This window comes from Gobius niger, assembly GCF_951799975.1.
Source record: "Gobius niger genome assembly, chromosome: 20".
Lineage (NCBI taxonomy): Eukaryota > Metazoa > Chordata > Actinopteri > Gobiiformes > Gobiidae > Gobius > Gobius niger.
This window is the reverse complement of record NC_136871.1, coordinates 4,872,734-4,892,688: the sequence shown is the minus strand read 5'-3', so window position 1 is coordinate 4,892,688 and position 19,955 is coordinate 4,872,734. Positions and strand designations below refer to the sequence as shown.

The 19,955-nt window shown below is 41.4% G+C and overlaps 1 protein-coding gene across 2 annotated transcripts in view; it reads left to right on the top strand.

The window, feature by feature from the left end:
• The window catches only part of dock3 (dedicator of cytokinesis 3), a 310,416-nt gene extending 290,670 nt beyond the window's left edge, over positions 1-19,746 (top strand). The window contains exons 44-54 of one of the 2 annotated variants that reach the window (XM_079579371.1): positions 21-200; positions 1,318-1,401; positions 1,481-1,597; positions 4,098-4,198; positions 6,091-6,172; positions 8,887-8,968; positions 9,038-9,156; positions 11,330-11,417; positions 11,493-11,612; positions 14,815-14,906; positions 18,829-19,746. In XM_079579371.1, the coding sequence (XP_079435497.1) occupies positions 21-200; positions 1,318-1,401; positions 1,481-1,597; positions 4,098-4,198; positions 6,091-6,172; positions 8,887-8,968; positions 9,038-9,156; positions 11,330-11,417; positions 11,493-11,612; positions 14,815-14,906; positions 18,829-19,485 (1,722 nt within the window). In that variant the 3' untranslated portion in view covers positions 19,486-19,746. Of the gene's footprint in view, positions 1-20; positions 201-1,317; positions 1,402-1,480; positions 1,598-4,079; positions 4,199-6,090; positions 6,173-8,886; positions 8,969-9,037; positions 9,157-11,329; positions 11,418-11,492; positions 11,613-14,814; positions 14,907-18,828 lie in introns of both variants that reach the window. The other variant, XM_079579370.1, reaches the window with a different exon arrangement.
• The last annotated feature ends 209 nt before the right edge of the window (positions 19,747-19,955 follow it).

Sequence of the window (19,955 nt, the reverse complement as noted above, 5' to 3'; positions counted from 1 at the left end):
AATGTCTTTCTTGCGTGCAGGTGGAGGTGAGCCCGCTGGAGAATGCCGTCAGCGTGGTGGAGAATAAGAACCAGGAGCTGAGGACTCTGATCAGTCAGTACCAGCACAAGCAGCTGCAGGGAAACATCAACCTGCTCAGTATGACGCTCAACGGGGTCATCGACGCGGCCGTCAACGGAGGCATCGCACGCTACCAGGAGGTGACGCTTTTTTAGCCGTAGTTTCTGGTTCTTTTTCTTGTGTTTCTAGAATGAATCTTAAAGGAACAGGCCACCGTTTTTCCCTACTGAGAAATGTTCTTGCCTGAGCTTAGACGAGTTGATGCGGAACTATCTGGTGCGCTCAGTCCGACCAAAGATGTTGTTAAGCATTTAGCCTCTCCTCCTCCCCTCTATAGGTGTCTTTCCACATGCAGGGGCGTATCAGCCGAATGGCCGGTTCACACGTTTTGTCGAGCTTTTCCATAACAAAGGCCAGGGCCAAACCGGTCTGACCAGGTATAGGTTTTGGGACCGACCTCTGGCTGTTGCCAAAGCGCGCTAGTCCGTGTCTGATGTGACGTGAACAGACGCTGGCCTCTGATTGGCGACGAAAAAGTGAACAGCCCTCACTAGTGATACGCAGGTCATACGGATTTAATATTTCACAACGTCATACGGCTGTGCTATAAGGGGATTTTGCCGTTATTAGCATTTAGCTGCATTTGCATGTAGCTTTCCTTCATAGTTGTATTTAGCAGTTTCTTTTTTGTTTTAATACAGCTTAGCACCTCTGAATGGTTCCATAGCACTCACTGGAAGGCAGCGTTTGTCCACTTTTGTTTTCATCGGGGCTTAACATTTTTTTAATGACGATCTTTAAAGCGTGCTCCTCTGTGGAGGCGCAGCCCACAACAACTGTGGGTGTATGTGTGGAGGAAACAGAAGTGTGTGCGGGGTAGAGTCGGTTTGTGCACGTAGATCGTTGGGTCGACTAATGGGGTGTAGTTGGAAGCGACCAAGCTCTTCCACGTTTTCCCTATTTAAATACGGTAACATAAGTGGTTGCACGATCCAAGTATAGCTACACAAAATGTTCTATACGGATAAAAAAGGGTACTATATTGTAAGCCGTAATAATATCGTAGGAGTACTTCGACGTCCGCGCAGTAATATCTTCACTTCTACAGAATTCACTTCGCAGGTTTCCGTTTAGAAAATCAATTTGAGTTGCAGAGACGTAGAGATAGGCAACTTTATTTATACTGTGTGTGCATTTCGTACACAGGGCACCCTAATGCTACACCTCATTTGAGTACTTTTGCTTTGGATTTTGCAGGCTTTCTTCGACAAAGATTACATCACGAGTCACCCTGAGGACACGGACAAGATCACGCAGCTCAAAGACCTCATGCAGGAGCAGGTGAGTCCAGATACATCTAACTGTGTAATGGTAATCCTGCAAAGCCATGGTTCTAAAAAATATGTACATTATTGCTTAGGTGCACATCCTTGGAGTCGGTTTAGCCGTTCACGAGAAATTGGTGCATCCAGAAATGCGTCCCCTGCACAAGAAGCTGATCGATCAGTTCCAGATGATGAGGAACAGTCTCTGCCATGTGAGTCTTTATTTATCGCAACTGCAATACTTGTCAGAAAACTCACTTCCGCTGTGTCCAACTCTAAATATGCCTTTGAGCCTACTCCATTTTCCTGAAGTTTTGTAGTCCACGGACAATTTGCAGCATCTACTCGACTGTAAGTTCTGAAAAACGCACGTGAGAAAGGATACTGGGGCTTACATTTATCCCTGGGAGGATTCGTACAACCGCCAAAGGACTAATTAAAACTAACAAGAAGAGAATCGGATTCAGTCTGTTGTAAACACGCTTAATCTTGTTGGTAGTTTCTTCAAAGAGGGATAAGCTCTCAGTTAAAATAATTGGATCGTCCCCTATTGTTTTGTTTGTTTGTTGTTGGTGGTGTTTTGTTCTTTTCTTTATAAAGAACCGGGGACGTGCCTCATGTCTCAGGCCTGGTGCGGTTAATAAAAAGCAGCGCTGCACCAGCCCTCAGTCGGCTTCAATATAATGGCCATGTCACATCTGTTGATTGTTGCAGTTAATGCAGTTTCCAAACGCCATAACACCATTACTTAAATTTGGTGGCAGAGTTTAAGTGAGTAACAAAGTCATAGAGGGAAACAATGAAAAAAAAAAAAAAATGAAAAAATAACTACATTTGTTCTCAAGGTCCAGTGATGCTTAAAGATAAGAAAAAATACAGACTAATGTAAAAAAATAAAAAGAACCAAACAAAAACTCAAAAACATAAAAATAAGGGATATTTGGTGACGTCATCTCAATTTAACAAGAAAACCCTTGAATTATTGACTCAAATTCCACTGAATTCACACATTGCGCTGCCTGGTTTGGGTCTCATTGAGGCCAAATGTTATTTGTGCAGGTGTTTATACAGGTGCAGTGTTAATTTTGACAACATATTTTATTTTAATTTTAGTCTTAGTCTTTTGAGTAAATTGTAATTTAATTTTAGTCAAGATTTAGTCGACTAAAATTGCATGTCAATTTAGTCGACTAAATTTAAGACTAATTTCGTCGACTTTGCATGTATAATATTCATTATAATCATATTTAATCAAGGTCCTCGACTTCATGGGGCTGCTTCCACATGAACAAAGCTCAGACCTGTTCATTTGGCAGTGAATTTACATGATATGAGGCTCTTTCAGACGGTCAATAGATGTTTGGAGGATTTTAGTCTTTCCGTTTCATTTTTATTTAGTCTTATTTTAGTCGACTAAAATATCTGTATCTATATTTTAGTCATAGTTTTAGTCTCATGAGAAACTTTTAATTTAGTTTTAGTCCAATTTTAGTCGTCAAAAATATCACTTTGACTAAAATTGAGACTAAATATTTTAGTCGACGAAATTAACACTGTACAGGTGCATAAGAATATATCTTTTAGGCTGTTATAACACATGTTGTAGCGCTTTGTGGGTCGACCCGAGACTGCCCCATTTTCAACTTGATTTACTTCAAAGACTGGTTCAGTCACATTCTCATGGGATCAGTGTGTTTATTCTTAACTTTAGATGACTTTCTTTCGAATATATTTCAAATATAAAAAGAAAAAATTGTGTATGTTTGTCCAGGCCATCCAAACGTCGCTCCATCAGCCACATAACTACGATCGGAGAACTTATTCCCATGACAACGGGCCTGAACCTGGCCTCCCCTGATGTTACGCTATAGAGTTCGGGGATGTGACGTCATATCGCTAAGCATTATGGGATTAGCAGCCATTGTAATACTGTAATACTGGAGTAATTGTTCACATTAAAACACTTGGAGACCACAGTGTGTTAGATGTATTTACCAGCAGTATCTCAGCAGCTAACGGAGTCGTTCCACTGGTTTTTTCTCCACTTTTTATACTGTTTTTAGCTAATGTTAGTCTATGGAAATGTATGCTAACAGCTGCAAAGATGTCCGATCTCCATGGTAACTGTGGACATTCCCGAACTCTATAGAAACAGACGGGCATCTCGTCATAATTTTTCACTCTCTTTAGCCATTTTCTGGTGGAATATGAACTTATTTATCACATAAATAAAGTCAAGTGTAAATCGGGCCCATATGGATATTTTCTCACAGTAGATTGTTCAGTAGAAGTGAAAGAGCGGCAGTTGTAGCTAGCGCTAGCTTACCGATAGCATTAGCCCGATGCTAATATGCACCATCTCTGTTATTTATGTATTTATGGGCTTTTGAGCCACTTTGCTCCTCCCTATGTCTTTGTATCTTTATTTAGTATAAACTATATTCATGATTCAGCGTTTGTTAAAGTAGTTTTTTAATAGAGAAAGTTTAGATTTTTCTCCAAATTGTTTTCCCCCTTATTTGTTTTCAAACATGACCATATATGGGCGATTCCAGAGATGCGTCTGTATCTATGGTCATTCCTCTCTCGTGGTCTCTCTAAGTGACTAAATGTACACAATTGCAGGTTCTAAAAGGCTTGATTACTGTGTGTATTTTCCGTTGCGTGCGACTGCTGTGTGAATGATGAGGGCAGTGTTTTGTGTCTCTGAAGGGCCTCCCTGGGCTGGACAAGATGGGCACCGCTCACAGAGGGATCCTGGCCGCGCACAGCCCCATGAGCCCCGAGAGCTTCAGACTGATGCACCGCCACAGGTCAGACACGAGCATCAATGTCCATCACCTTTACATTCAATTTACATTGTCCTCATGGAGAAACCATTAATCACATGATCACCCATATAATATATAGTAAAGATGTTTAAACTGCAGTAAGAAAGAGCTCGGGAGCCTTTACAGCACAATAATAACATGGCAATAAGATGGAAACTAATGTATTCCATGGTCATTTCCATAGCCCTAACCTTAGCCTAGTGTCAGGACTATTTTATTTTACCTTTGACATAGTATTTATAATATTCAAACAGAGCTGCATTATCCCTTGTTTTCCCTAGTTACTGCTATTTCTTTCCTATTACTGTGCTGCAAAGTGAAGTGAGACCAAAATTGTTATAGTAGGAAACTGCCACAAAATGACATCAAAAATAATAGTTGTTCCTAGAGAATAAACAGAACTAGATTTTCATTAACTAACCATTACTCTTTAGTGTTACATCATATAGCTGATATTTTCATCAGATACAGTACCGGCAAAAGTTTGGAAAGGCTCTCTTATGTATTGTGGTTTTTCCGTTTACATTGTAGATTCTCATTCTCATTTATGACTTAACACATTTGGAATTAATAACAAAAAATAAAGAAAGAAATAGATTCTTCAATTATTCGATTTCTGCTTTGCACATTTTGACGTTTTCTCCGTGGGCTTCATGACGTCGTCACCAGAAATGGTTTTGACTTGACAGACAATTAAACCATTTCAAGTGACCGCCTCATGAGCTTATTGAGAAACTGTCAAGAATTAAAGTTGAAGAATTGAAGGATTTTAAGTTATTTCACCCTTTTTGTTTCTGACATAATCCATTGTGTTCATTCACATTTTAATTTCTTTAATGAGAATCACACAATGTAAATAGTGTTGAAAATAAAGAAAAGCCAAGACATAAAAAGTGTTTCCAAACTGTTCATTTAAGGCACTAATCGTAATGTCAAAATAAAAGGTCTAAACCAAAATTGCCTTCATTACATGATTTTGCGATGTATAGTGACTAACTCCTTCATTAAAGGGATATTTCAGGATTTTTGACATAGGGCCTCATTTCCTAGTTATCCAAAGTGTTGCTGATTTCTGGAGATATTGAGGCAAATCACTTATAACACCAGACTAACCATATAAATGTGTGTGTCGATAGAATAATGTTTGGAATATAACTGACCTTGCATCACATGAATGATCGCATTTTGAGGGACTATTTTCTAGCAGATCACTCCGCCGCCGCGTCGCTTATACAACCACGAAGCTGATGCTGCTCAAATATAAGGTCTTTTAAATACAAAATGGTTTAAAATTACTCTATTGACACAGACATTTCTATGGTTAGTCTGGCGTTATAAGTGATTTGCCTCAGGTATTAGAAAGCTCTATTTTACAAACACTGGAAGGGTTTTTATATTTAGGAGAACGAGATAACGGTTAATATTTACATCTTAATATTTACATCTGTACAACAGTCACTCCATCTTTTTCACAACGATCTGCTGAACCTTCTGCCACTCCTGTCTTTTCTAGCACACACTGTTTTCCACTTTTCATTGCCGCCGTTTACCGCTCAAGTCTCATATCCATGTCCTTTTTTCTCTTTCTATCTTTCTATCCTCTTTTCACATGACCCTAAAACACCACTTTTGCACGCGCCTTCCTCGTTCTCATCCCCCACACTTCACTTCTTGCATGTTCGGGATATTTTTTTGCTTTGGAATTTGCTTTTTCTTTGCCCTTTTATACCCTGAATATTCACCCCACCTCCTTGAATAAAAACACCCTCACCCTTGATGGTCCGTCCCCCGCTCGACTTTTTTAACCCCCGAAGTCCCATAGCGATTCTGACGCCGGTGCGCTCCTCGTCCTCTCTCTCCTCTCAAACCTCCAGTGAGACGCCCAACATGGGGAACCTCCTGATCCTGGCTGACGGGATGGTGGTGGAGCATCCAGAAGACTTCTACAGGATGCAGGTGGGTGCCAACGGAAACGAAACCCAGTCAAATCAAATTCCTTCACGGCAACTTCTAAAATGAAAGGTTATTTACGGAAAAAGGTTTTATTTGGTTCACTCTAGGCTTGAAGACCTAATTATTTAAGAATGAGTATGTGTTTTTTAAAGGGACTAGTTGCAATTTGTCATTTTTATACTCACCACTGCCGCCTCAGACCCGAGACTGCCCCATTTTCAACTGGATTTACTTCAAAGACTGGTTCAGTCACATTCTCGTGGGATCAGTGTGTTTATTCTTAACCTTAGATGACTTTCTTTCGAATATATTTCAAATATAAAATGAAGAAAGTCTGTATGGTTGTCCAGGCCATCCAAACGTCGCTCCATCAGCCACATAACAACGATCGGAGAACTTATTCCCATGACAACGGGCCTGAACCTGGCCTCCCTTGATGTCACGCTATAGAAACAGACGGCATCTCGTCATAGTTTTTCACTCTTTTTAGCCATTTTCTGGTGGAATTAGAACTTATTTATCACATAAATAAAGTCAAGTGTAAATCGGGCCCATATGGATATTTTCTCACAGCAGATTTTTCAGTAGAAGTGAAAAAATGGCAGTTGTAGCAAGCGCTAGCTAACCGTTAGCATTAGCCCGATGGTAACATGCAACATCTCCGTTATTTATGTATTTATGGGCTGTTGAGCCACTTTGCCCCTCTCCATGTATTTGTATCTTTATTTAGTAGAAAACTATATTCATGATTCAGCATTTGTTAAAGTAGTTTTTTAAATAATTAGAGAAAGTTTAGATTTGTCTCTAAATTGTTTTCCCCCTTAACTGTTTTCAAACATGTCCATATATGGGCGATTCCAGAGATGCGTCTGTATCTATGGTCATTCCTCTCTCGTGGTCTCTCTAAGTGACTAAATGCACACAATTGCAGGTTCTAAAAGGCTTGATACTGTGTGTATTTTCCGTTGCGTGCGACTGCTGTGTGAATGATGAGGGCAGTGTTTTGTGTCTCTGAAGGGCCTCCCTGGGCTGGATAAGATGGGCACCGCTCAGGTGCAAATAAAAGGTTTTATTTGGGTCACTCTAGGCTTGAAGACCTAATCATTTAAGAATGAGTATATATTTTTAAAGGGACTAGTTGCATGTAGGGGGTGAGTTCAAATGTCTTGTTTTTTTTTTATTCAGTAAACCAAGGCTATTGTTTCCAGCTTGTGTCAGGGAGGAGCCTGTGTCTTATACACATCGCTCCAGTTTGGGTAAAAGTGTCTTTTTCTGACCAAAAGAGCTAAGAAGAAGCTTCTGTAACTAGAAGCGAAACATTCTCAACTTTACCAAAACCCAGTCCGGTCGATGATTTAAAGCCACACCGTGTAGAATTTTACCCAAAAAATACAATTTAAATACAAGCATTTATTTTATGACAGATATTTTCATCAATGAAAAATACCTCATAAATGTACTCAGCTCTCCTAAGAAATGACTATAACTTTACCTGGAGTGGGTACGTCTCCAGCTCGTTGCCATGGAGATGTCGAGTAAAGTCAGCAGAATTTCAGATTTAAACAGGTCAAGTTCTTATCCGAATCCATTCTTTGATCACCCACTGCAGTAATGGCATTTTCTGTGTGGAGCTGGTCATTGGGAGACGGTTTTGCACTGATGGCAACAGCATAGTCCAAAATGTTACGCGGTGTACCTTTAACCATTTCTATGATGGATACTCCCTGGATGAATGAGAGCCTTCACAAACATAATGGGCCAGATCTTGTGCGATATGGTTTGCACCTTTGCCACTAGTGAGAAAGAAAAACCAGGTGACTGAGGCTTGGTTTATTACAAGCAGCACTGATGGAAGCCTCACGTTCATTTCCTCATTTACATCGCGCCGCCTTGTGTTCTTCCTTAACCTGGAGTCTGGCACTGCACTGAAAACACTTCCAAATCTCGGGCTGCTAAACAAAAACTAGCTTGGCTAATAATATTACACCCACCACAGTGTTGTCACATGGGTCAGAGCGATTTTTAGAAAAAGCAAAACTCTTTGGAGCCAGGCTTTTAAGCCGTTCTTGGGATGTTTTTGAATTTTGGTTATCTGATGATCATACTGGGCACTATGTTCATGAAACTTAAATAAATCAAATCAATCAATATATAGCAGCTTTCCAGTCCTTTTCCATTTCTTTTCACTGTATCTCTGAGCCACTGAAGTTTCAGTTCTTGACGATTGAAAGTTCAGTTTGTAGCAGAATCTCCATGACTTCCTTCTTCACAACTTGATATTCATTTTTATTGCTTTATTAGTGAACTAAATGTGTGCCAGTCTTTAGTTTTAGCGGGGAAATGAGTAGATAAGACATTTTTTGAACAAGAAAATTATCATACTATTTTGCATACTGATCAGGGACACTGGTCCAGAAGAGGTCTCTGATTTGTTCTAGTTGTGAAGTAAAATTCATTATGTCCTTCAGACGATTGTGAAGGAGACATTTGTGGACAAAAGACATGAGGCTGTGCAATTCTAAAAGCTTTGAACGAAACAGGATAAAAAAAAATTATGAAATGAAATGTGAAAATATGCTGCTAAAATGCAATAATCGAGCAACATTCAGAAAAACACTTTCAAAGCAAACATTGGATCGGTGCTCATTGAGTCTGTTATACACAAAGTAAATGCTGTCCTTTCTCTAAATGTAATGTAGTAATTTAATTGTTTTCAGGCGAGCCCCTCCTCCTCCAGCCTGAGCTCCACCCACTCGGCTCCTCCGCAGATGATCCACTCCGCCCCCTCCACCATCAGAAGTAAGATGATGTTAGAATGAGGTGTTTTCATGATCCTAAGCTTTAAACTTGTTTTTCCGGTGCTTGCAGTTGGCTCTCCATCTCTCCCGGACAAATACAGACACAACAGGGAGATGCTGATGCTGCTGCCGCCGACCCGAGACCGACCGAGCAGCGCCATGTACCCCAACATCACCGAGAACGGACAGGTGTGACACACGGGGCGACTGCGGACATTGTGAAGTCTGATTAGGCCGATAGGTTGTGTTCACGTGACGTCACAACGTTCTAAAGAGGCTTTAAGTTAGAACTGAGGCGGAGCAGCTGAAAATTCCATGGCTGATTTTGGTTATGGTCAAAATGCAGATTTTCTAGTCTTAGTTTGTTGCTAATTTCTCTGTAATTTCTGGGCCAATTCACATGAAACAAAAACTGTCATGATGTTAAAAGTCATCTCTTTCAGCACATATGAACTATGGTCTGATTATTTCCTCATAAAGGTCCAAAAGTGGTGACAATATTCAAAAACATGTGCGTGATGTGAAAGCTATTGCTGGGTTTCAGGTTCTAGAATATGAGGATGTCATCGGACCCAGTGGGGGCAGGAGCCAGTTTTTTCTATTAACTGCATCACACTTTCACAAGTCATATCTTAAAATAAAATATATGAATAAAAAAAATAATCATTGTTATCAGTCACTGGGTCCATGATCTCTCTGTACAAGACCAAAAATTTCCTCAAAAACAAAATAATTTTTCCTCTATATAATAGTATAGGCCTTTAGAACGCTGCGATGTCACCTGTAACCCAGCAATAGGACTAATGTGGCAGGTTTGTTAATCCAATCAATATCAATTAATGATCAGGGAAAACATTTAGACATTTTCTTTTTGAAAATTTCTTTCAAAAAATGTTTCTCTCCCATAGAGTTGTTTTGACTCCTGCTCCCACTGAAATAGAATTCTATAACATAACATGAACGCAACCTATAAGTGCTGTCAAGTGTTGTGTGATATGTTTTATTTTCATACCTTCAAACTAAAACACAGATATACATTACATTTGAAAATTCCATACCCCTAATATGATTGCAACAACTGCAGCATTTAAAAAGTTTAGTTTAAAGAGAGTAAGTTGAGCTTGAAAGTATTTTAGTACAGATGAGGGTTCTTGAGTCATTGCCTGTTTAGTTTAACTGTAGGACGTTTTGCCTCTCATCCAAGAAGCTTCATCAGCAACACTAAATAATTATGTCTACAGACTAAATATAACTGGTAGGGCTTTTCCACCAAGGTGTTGGTTCTGGGCTGGTTCTGGGCTGGTTCAGAGCTGGTTCTGGTGCCGGGTTGGTTCCATACTGACTTGGTTTTCCACCAAAATGAGAGCCTGTGCCTATTGTCATAGTGCTTTGGGAAGTCAACATCAATAATGGATAGTAACATCTTACTACAGCCACTTCTGGTTATAAAATACAGAACAATAAGTTTATGTTTCAGTCACAGCAGCCGTTAACACTTTGATTTCTTCTTTCTAGCTCTTGTTTTAGCTAAAGAGCATAAAGCAAAACAACAGTTTCCTCCACAGAGACTGTTTTGGCTTCTCCAGGAAGTTATGAGCACAAACTAACTAATACTGATTGTTTGTTGGAGGAGAGAGCCACGCCCCCAGCTGCTGAAATCACTGGTGCTCGTTTCTTGGTCCAGCTTTTGATTGGTTCCCAACCGGCACCAGATTTTGGAACCAAGAGCCAGCGTTTTTTCAGTGGAAAACGAAAGTGGGAGGGGTTTGCTTGTCCTAGTCCCAAAGGCTCAACATCCTTTGTTGAGTTTCTCAGCGACCCTGCTCTCACCTGATCACTGCTCTATTGATCTGCCGTGTGTCTCAGCCTCATGAGCATGACGGTGTCCTCCAGGCTTTGGGCAGAAGAGGCTTCACAGGGGAGAAAGGCCTCCATTTCTGTTCTTGAAGGATTTTGTCTCTTTGCAAAAAATGCTTTTTTGACCCCTCTTTCAAACCATCTTCTTTCTTTAGCTAAATTTTAACCTCATTGTCCTCAAAGGAGTGATTGGTGGCTTTAAGATGGAGGTGGATCTCAGACCTCAGGCTGCTAGAGCTTTCTCTGCAGTGTTGGTAGAGCCTCCTCTTCAGTTGTTGTTTAGTTTCTCAAATATAATGCTCGTTGCACTCCTAGGAAAGCCTTTCTCTAAAAAGTGATGGAAGCCAGACAGCAGTGATCTTGTTAATTGCATTTTTACTCTGTTTTTATTGTACATCCTCTTTTAATCACTGTCTTCTATACTGAGAAACATTCATTGCTAATAAAAGAGCATGTGTTTAATCACCTTTCTGAAATTTTGGACCAAACTTCGGACTCATTTCAGCCGACAAATCTTCAGAGAGCCTTATTCCACCAAGTGATCGGCCCGTGTAAGCCCTGCAGCGACCCCAACCTCTCCGTGGCGGACAAAGGTACTGCACACACACACACGTAAGCGCACACACTTTAGTATTGCGTATATAGTGACACACTGTCTCCCCGCACAGTCCTCACCGCCCCCAGCAGCTGGAGTCTGGACAGCGGCAGCAGAGACCCCCTGCCCTTCCTGTCCGCTCACGTCGGGACTGTCCTGGCTCCCCCCGTCCCACCGCGCAACCTGCCTCATGGTAACAGCCCAAGCTTTCATACACATTTATATATTTATCTTTAGACTGGAGAGCTCGTCCCGGATGCAAACAGTGTAGATTCTCTCTGCAAAATAGTTGTATCATTTTAAAGAATTATCCAAGACATGGTTTACTCCAGTTTATAAATAATTTAGTCCAATTCAGATCTTTTATAGAACCGGTCTAGTCCTGATTTGATCTTGATCTAGGCTTAGTTGCAGTATCTAAGGAGATATTTGGTGTGAAAGGTGTGAGAATCACTGCTCTACTCCCAGAAGGATATAACATTACACACAAATGAGTTTTTAGCCAAATTCCAATATTGTTGTTTCATTTATTCAGTTACCGTAAATTCTCTAATACTGGCCTGTATTCCATTAGCAGCCGGGTCTCTAACAGAGGCCGGGTTCGCGGCTGACGGAGGCAAATTAAAGCCGGTCTCTAAAACAGGACGGGGCTTTTATCAGAAACTATAGCGGTAGAAATATTCCCCATGTTAGGAATTTGTCTCATACTCGTGTAAATGAAAACTCATGTGCAGGAAGTAACAAACGGGAACCCGGGCCGGGGAGGACGCTGCGAAGGAGCTGATCCAAGCGTAACTTTGACACAGATTTAGACACTTTTCAAACCTCCTGTGACTATGTTTGGAAACAGGGCAAACAAATGTTGTGTGACCCTCCAGGGTTTTAATAAAGTCTCCATCGCGTCTTCAAAGCACGTCCAGCTGCTCCGTGTGCAGGTCAGTCCCACGCCTCAAAATAACTCCTCCCATCAGCGCGAGCGTCTCGTCTTCTCTCGGGTCAGTCTCATGATCGATCACAAACACAAACGCTCCGTCTAAACTCGCCTTTTACACAAGACAACAACAAATAATCCGGTCCTCGGTAAAAACGAAACAGAAACCTGCAGTGACGTTGATGTCAAAGCTCCGCTAACAGCAACGAAACACTTCCTGTTGTCCCGACAAAATAAAAGGCGTCAATGTTCCAGCCACTGGGAGAGGGTTTGAAATGTTAATTAATAAATGAACCTAATGTTTTAGGTGCAAATGGACACAAATCTCGTTTTTCTTCATTTTCCTGGTCGTCCGTTTTGCTCAAATAGAATTAAAGGCCTGTCTCTAATTGTGGCCTGGTTCCAATAAAGGCCTGGTCCTAGATGCCCTTGAGTAAATAAAGGCCCCGGCCTATATTAGAGCATTTACGGTATATACAGTATATTCAGTTAATTTTATCATGACTCTTCATTTGAGAGTCATCTGTGCCACAGTTTGGAGCCCACTGGTGTAGAGCAGTGGTTCTCAACTGGTGGATCGGGACCCAAAAGTGGGTCGCGAGCCTTTCCCAGAAAACTATTGATTTTAATATTTATGTAGAGAAAAGCATAGAATGACTTGAGTCTGTTAAATGGTGTGTTGTTATGTTTTTATCATAATTTCAGCTTTTGTGGCTTACTTCATGCATATTCAACAACAATATTTAAAGCCACACTGCGTAACATTTCACCCAATAAACTGAAAAAACTTACAAGCATTTAATTTACTACGGTTATTTTCATATGTGAAAAATGCCTAAACAGATTTTTGTTTTTGTTGTTAGCGGCTCACCTCTCCCAAGACCTGACTGTAACTTTTACAGGGAGTGGACACGCCTCCCGCTCGTCTCCATGGAGATGTGACTAAAGACAAACAAATGTGTGATTTAAATAGGCTTCTTATCCAAATCTTGTTTTCTTTAATTACTTTTCTTTCCTTTAATTCTTTAATTACCCACTGCAAAAATAGCATTATCTGTGTCTAGATCAGGGGTAGGCAACGTCAGGCCCGGGGGCCAAATCCGGCCCTCCAGCACAGAACCTCTGGCCCTCAAGATGATTTTAAGAAACATTATTACACAAATCAGAACTTACTTTAAAGGAATAGGCCACCGTTTTTACATACTGAGATATGTTCTTACCTTAGCTTTGACGAGTTCTTTAGGACCTGTCTGATCTTCACCCGTGCCTTCAGTCACGTAAACACAGCGCAGACGGCGTTAGCATTTAGCCTCTCCCTCTCTCCTCTATAGCTCCAAAACTGGTCAAGATAGAAGCTACCAAGCTCTTCCACGTTTTCCCTATTTAAATATGGTTACGTGAAATGTTCCACTACAAAGTATAATTACACAAAATTAAACAATGTGGATTTTCTAAGCGGATAAAAGGGGGAACTATATTGTAAGGCGTAATAATACCAGGAGTAGTTCGAAATCCGTGCAGTAATCTTCACTTTACTGTGCGGATGCCAAACTACTCCCGGTGCTAATGCCGTCTGCGCTGTGTTTACGTGACTGAAGGCACGTGTGAAGACCAGACAGGTCCTATAGAACTCGTCAAAGCTAAGGTAAGAACATATCTCAGTATGTAAAAATGGTGGCCTGTTCCTTTAACTCAGCTTATATTGTATCATTTCAAGTGAAAAACAAATCTTTTTTAAAAGTGGGTTTTATAGCATTTGTCTCTTTATCTTAGATTAGTCCAAACAGACTCAAATTCAACATAAATAACCTTTATTCAAGCAATGTTAAGTCATTATCTCTATTTCCAAGATTTCCTGTGTGGTGCTTCACTTTGGTCTAAAACTGGCGGCTTTGGCCCTCGGTCTTTTAAAAAATTGGCCCTCCGTTTAGAAAACTTGCCTACCCCTGGTCTAGATGGTCATGTTTTGTGTGTAATCGAAAATGTTACGCAGTGTGCCTTTAAGGAAAAGACAATATTTTACATTCTAAGTCTTAGGCGGACAGTGTTTGGGTCACGGGTCGTCATCCCAGGGTGATTGTGGGTCCCGACACCAAAGGTTGAGAGAGCGAGAGCATGAAGTGGTGCTAGATATGAGACTTTTGAATAAAGTGGTGCTTAGACTTTAATTATCTTTCAGCCATATTGGAAATAAAAACTATCCATCCATCCAAAGACGCACCCTCTTCGCCTGCGTCCCAATAAACTACACCCGGCTGACATTCGTAGACATTTCGGCGGTTGTTTTTTTTGCTCCACGTTTGAAAGGCCCCCGTGGCACCTCTACTTCTGCCCCCCCCCCTCCCCCCCTCTCACCCCCCCGCACTCCCCGACGACCTCCGCCTCCCTCCTCACGCTTCTTCTGCTCTTCTCCGAGGCGCGTGTGCATCTCTCTCAGTCGGCCCTGCTGTGTCTCCCCCTGTAGGCCAACTCCTGTCGATGCACTTTGACGCTTTCCACCACCACCACCAGGGCAGCGACCTCCCTCCAGCTCTCCCTGCGCGCTCCCTACGAAAGGTACCCTCCTCTTCCTCGCCTCCTCTTCCTCTGCCGCGTCTGTCTGAGTGAATGTGCGCACTGAACACGGTCGCTGAGGGGCGGTTTAGAGCACGGGGGGGTCAAGGTGACGGGGAAAGTCTGTTGGATTAGGAGTGAAGGTGTTTTATAAATGTCCTATAACCTGTGCCACTGTCTGTGTCATTATTTGTCATTTGAGTGTTGCCTCTTTTGTTTTATGAGATGTGTGTACTAAATATTTAAATACATGGGCTGTGGCTGTAATATAATATATGACCAATGTTCAGTGATCGCATTTCTGCAATTATTCTGGAAACAAACCCACAACGGCCCTGGAAATATAACCCAATAAAATACTCTGGGCCCTTAGACTCATCCTAACCTTCCACCCCATTATGGCGGCCATGTTTCTGACTGTGTTCTTGAAGGTCCTGTTCCTGATTTTTCCCACTTTAAAGGAATAGGCCACCGTTTCTACATACTGAGATATGTTCTTACCTTAGCTTTGATGAGTTCTTTAGGACCTGTCTGATCTTCACCCGTGCCTTCAGTCACGTAAACACAGCGCAGACGGCGTTAGCATTTAGCCTCTCCCTCTCTCCACTATAGCTCCAAAACAGGTCAAGATAGAAGCTACCAAGCTCTTCCACGTTTTCCCTATTTAAGTATGGTTACGTGAAGTGTTACACTACAAAGTATAATTACACAACATTTAACAATGTGGATTTTCTAAGCGGATAAAAGGGGGAATTATATTTTAAGGCGTAATAATACCAGGAGTAGTTTGGCATCCACACAGTAAAGTGAAGATTACGCGGATTTCGTAATCTATTCGTAATCCCTATTCCTTTAAAGGGACTACACGGAGTTTAAAAATGTTAAAATTAAGTATCTTCCTCCCCCTACAGGTTCCAGCCATGTCCTAATGTGTAGAATGAGCTCAGACCTGTTCACCACAACTGCCCCTAAAATCCTCCACTGTCACTCAAAAAGGTGTTACTTCGAGTCCGAGCTTAATGTAGAGACTGCAGTTACGCGTAAGACCTGAGGTGGCAGTAGTGAGTATAAAAATGGTTATCTTGCATCCAGTCCCTTTAAAGTGGTGGCACTGGAACCTTTTCATGTTTTCTCTGTGGAGGCGAGAAAACAATGTAGGTTTTGCTGTAGATTACTGCCATCAATACGAGGGAAAAAATATATTGCAAGTTTTCTGTTATTTTATGTTTTCATTTTTTTTTTAAATGCCCAAAATGGTCTATATTTTTTATATTTTTAAAATCTGAGTAATGGACAGAGCCTGGTTTAAGCGCATGGTTTTGTTTTGTTTGTTGTTTTGTTTGTTTGCTGGATTAAGGGATTTTTTTTTTTAATATCGTACAAGAAAAAAGGAAGGAAGGAAAAGCCAGACAAATAGAAATGGTGCCTTGTTTTTGTAATTAAACTAAAATAAGGGGAAAAAAAGGCTAGGAATAAAAAAGAAAAATCCAAGCCTGGACAATTTGATGTCTGTCGGTTTTTGAGATGCCGCAATGTGAGAAAAATGCATTTTAGAAAAATGGACCTTCAGTTTCTTTATTTATCACTTTACAACAACAGCAGGACGACCAAAATACTTCAAAAAAAGATGAAACAATTTAAAACACAAAATTATTACATCCTACAGTAATTCAGTGAGTTCTTCGCATTAAAAGCCTGATTTTGAAATTACAATTCCCTAAACAAATCTTTGGAGAAACATTAAATCAGTGAAATAATTAAACATGTTTCCAGTGGAAGAAACTGTCCCAAAACTTGAAAACTGAAAACAATTGAGATTTGCCTGTAGTGTCTCCCCTTAAACCTGGTCCAAACTCATTCTTAACTTTCCTTTTTAAGTTTCAGAGAGCAAAGTGGAGCTTCACCGTCCTTGTCATACTCTGAGCCTGATAATACTGCATTAGTTCTACTCTGTGACCCCTAAAAATGCATCATAATCCGACATAATCCTGACAATGTGAAGGTGTATTTTCCCCCCCATGTGAAGCAAATACACCGGAGGCATAATGGACTCCTCTTGACATGTAATGTGATAGTAATATATTCCTAGATGCTTGCATAGACACAGCTGCCATGTTATTTCTGCTTAAACACACACAGGTGGGCCCAGCAGTCTCAAAGTAAAGATAGATTAATTAAAAACATGCATTAAGTCTCCCAGATGGGATTTTCTCCGACAGATAAATGCAATTAGGCCAAGACTGTTACATGGAGTCTGCAATAGGACGACGAGAGACGAGGTTAGACTTAGTGTGAAATCTTTAATGTCTTAAAGTGCATATGACGCATTAGACACAGTTTTTTTTGCCAAAACATAGTTATCACAATTATATTTAAGATTTTGCTAAAGAGTGTACCAGCTTTCTTTAGTTCGGCCATTTTTGTGATGTTTGTAGTTTCACTTCCTTATTGGACACCGACAGGAAGTGACATAGAAGAAGGTAAACAATCTTAAACTGTTGCCGTGCCAACAATGTTAAGTCAATGGATACAGACGGCATCTCGTCATAGAAGGGGGCGTGGCTTCGCCGAGGGGGAAAATAGAATCTTTAGAGAAACACAATTTTTCACTCTTTTTAGCCATTTTCTGGTGGAATATGAACTTATTTATCACATATAAATAAAGTCCAGTGTAAATCGGGCCCATATGGATGTTTTCTCACAGCAGATTGTTCAGTAGAAGTGAAAAAACGGCAGTTGTAGCTAGCACGAGTTAACCGTTAGCATTAGCCCGATGCTAACATGTAGCATCAAGTTAGCATTCTCCGTTATTCATGTATTTATGGGCTGTTGAACCACTTTGCTCCTCCCCATGTCTTTGTTTCTTTATTTGATACAAAACTATATTCATATATATTATATTCATATATAATATATTCATTCATTCATATATTCATTCGTATCTATAGATACAGACGGCATCTCTGGAGTCGCCCATATATGGTCATTTTTAAAAACAGTTAAGGGGGAAAACAACTTGGAGTAAAATCGAAACTTTCTCTAATTATTCAAAAACTACTTTAACAAATGCTGAATTATGAATATAGTTTTCTACTAAATAATGATACAAAGACATGGAGGGGAGCAAAGTGGTTCAACAGCCCATAAACACATGAATAATGGAGAATGCTAACTTGATGCTTCATGTTTGCATTGTGTTAGCTACGACTGACGTTTTTTCACTTCTACTGAAAAATCTGCTGTCAATAAACATCCATATGGACCTGATTTAGACTTGACATTATTTGTAGGTGATAAATGCGTTTATATTTCGCCAGAAAATGACTAAAAAGAATGAAAATGTCACTTCCTGTCAGCAGCAGCAAAATTCAAATGATAATAACTTTTCTGCCCAACATTTCTTCATCAAAATTGCTGCTTCAAAAAATGATAATTATGCAACTGATGAATTTGCAACTGATGTTGTCCGTCAAATTTTCAAAAGCCTGTGCACTTTAACACCCGACTGAACCAAGCATAATTTCTCTAAAAACCTTTTTGAAAAAAAGCTTCAAAATAGTAACGTTAACGAAAAGAAATCAATGTTAAAAACCCAAAATGTGGCAAAAATGCAACAAAAAGTGAAAACAAAAAAGCATAAAAAATGTGATGGAAAAAGAATGTGAAAAACGTGACGACAACATGGCAACATTGCAAGAAAACCGATTTTAGATCAGTTTTGTAGGACTTTCATATGAGGCGTTACACAAGCCTAGGGGATGTAAGTTCCAGTCAAGAAGCTTTTAGATTTGGGTAAAGCTGAAGTGGAGAAAATGCTCTCGGTTAAGAGGTTAATGAAGTCTTTAGTCTATGCAGAACAAACCACACATCCCTTTTTCCTTTTTTTCATCACATTGACATTTAAAACCCCCTCCTTCCTCCACAGTCGCCCCTGCACCCTATACCTGCCTCGCCCACCAGTCCGCAGTCCGTCCTGGATGGCAGTAACTCCACCCTGTCGGGCAGCGCCAGCTCCGGGGTCTCCTCCCTGAGCGAGAGCAACTTCGGGGGCGCCTCCTCCGACCCCTCCACCGGCCGCACCGACACCCTGGACTCCGCTCCCAGCAGCCAGGCCTGGACCACCGACCAGGAGGACTTGGACTCGCTCTACCAGCCCGTCAGGTACAGCGCCTCGGAGCCGGAGATGGTGGACGGACTCAAGCAGCAGCCCTGCAGGAGCCTCTCCGCCCCGGGCACGGCGGTGACCCCTCTCCACCCGGGCATCCACGTGCTCCAGCCCGGCGTGGTGGTGGGGCAGGAGCTCCTCCACGCGCCGCAGCATCATATTTACTATCAGCAGCACTTCCCGCACTACATCCCCCACAACCCCCCGCTCTACAGCCTGCACCACGAGCCGCCCGCCCTGCCGCCCAAGCCCTACATCAGGGAGGGGTGCATCCCGGAGGAGGACGCCCTGAACGCGCAGTCGCCGCCCCCGCCCGCGCCCCGCCCCATGCCGCGGAAGATCTCTCAGCCAATTATTGCCGCCACGAAGGAGGAGCAGGCGAAGGTGGCGTGGGAGCACGGCGTGGGGCAGGAGTAGAGCGGATCATGTGTTGTCATTAACATAAGGGTGTGATATGCAGAGTGGCCATAAGGGGGCAGACGAATTACAGATGGATCAGTGAGGGACAGTTTTGCTTATTTTAAAGGTCTTATGTTGTTCCAAATCATCTTTTTGGGGGGGGTTTAACCATGTTATAACGATAAACTCCAATCTGAAAGAAACCTGAAGCACAAGGAGATTTCTATAATGTTCTCCTGTGTGTTAAGGTCCAGAAACCAAACTTGTTCTTATCCAAACTCTTTACATACATTGCTGCATACATTTTTTGCTTATTTACTTTTTTCACTGCAGCCCTTGATGATAAAAAAGTAAGTGCGCCCTCTGTTGGCCTTCAGCAGAACAGCAGGAGGACACCATCTAGACTGGGCTGCCCAAACTTTTTCCACCGAGGGCATATTGAAGTGTATACAGAGTGGGGGCTCCTGGTCAGTTCAGTGAAAATGAGG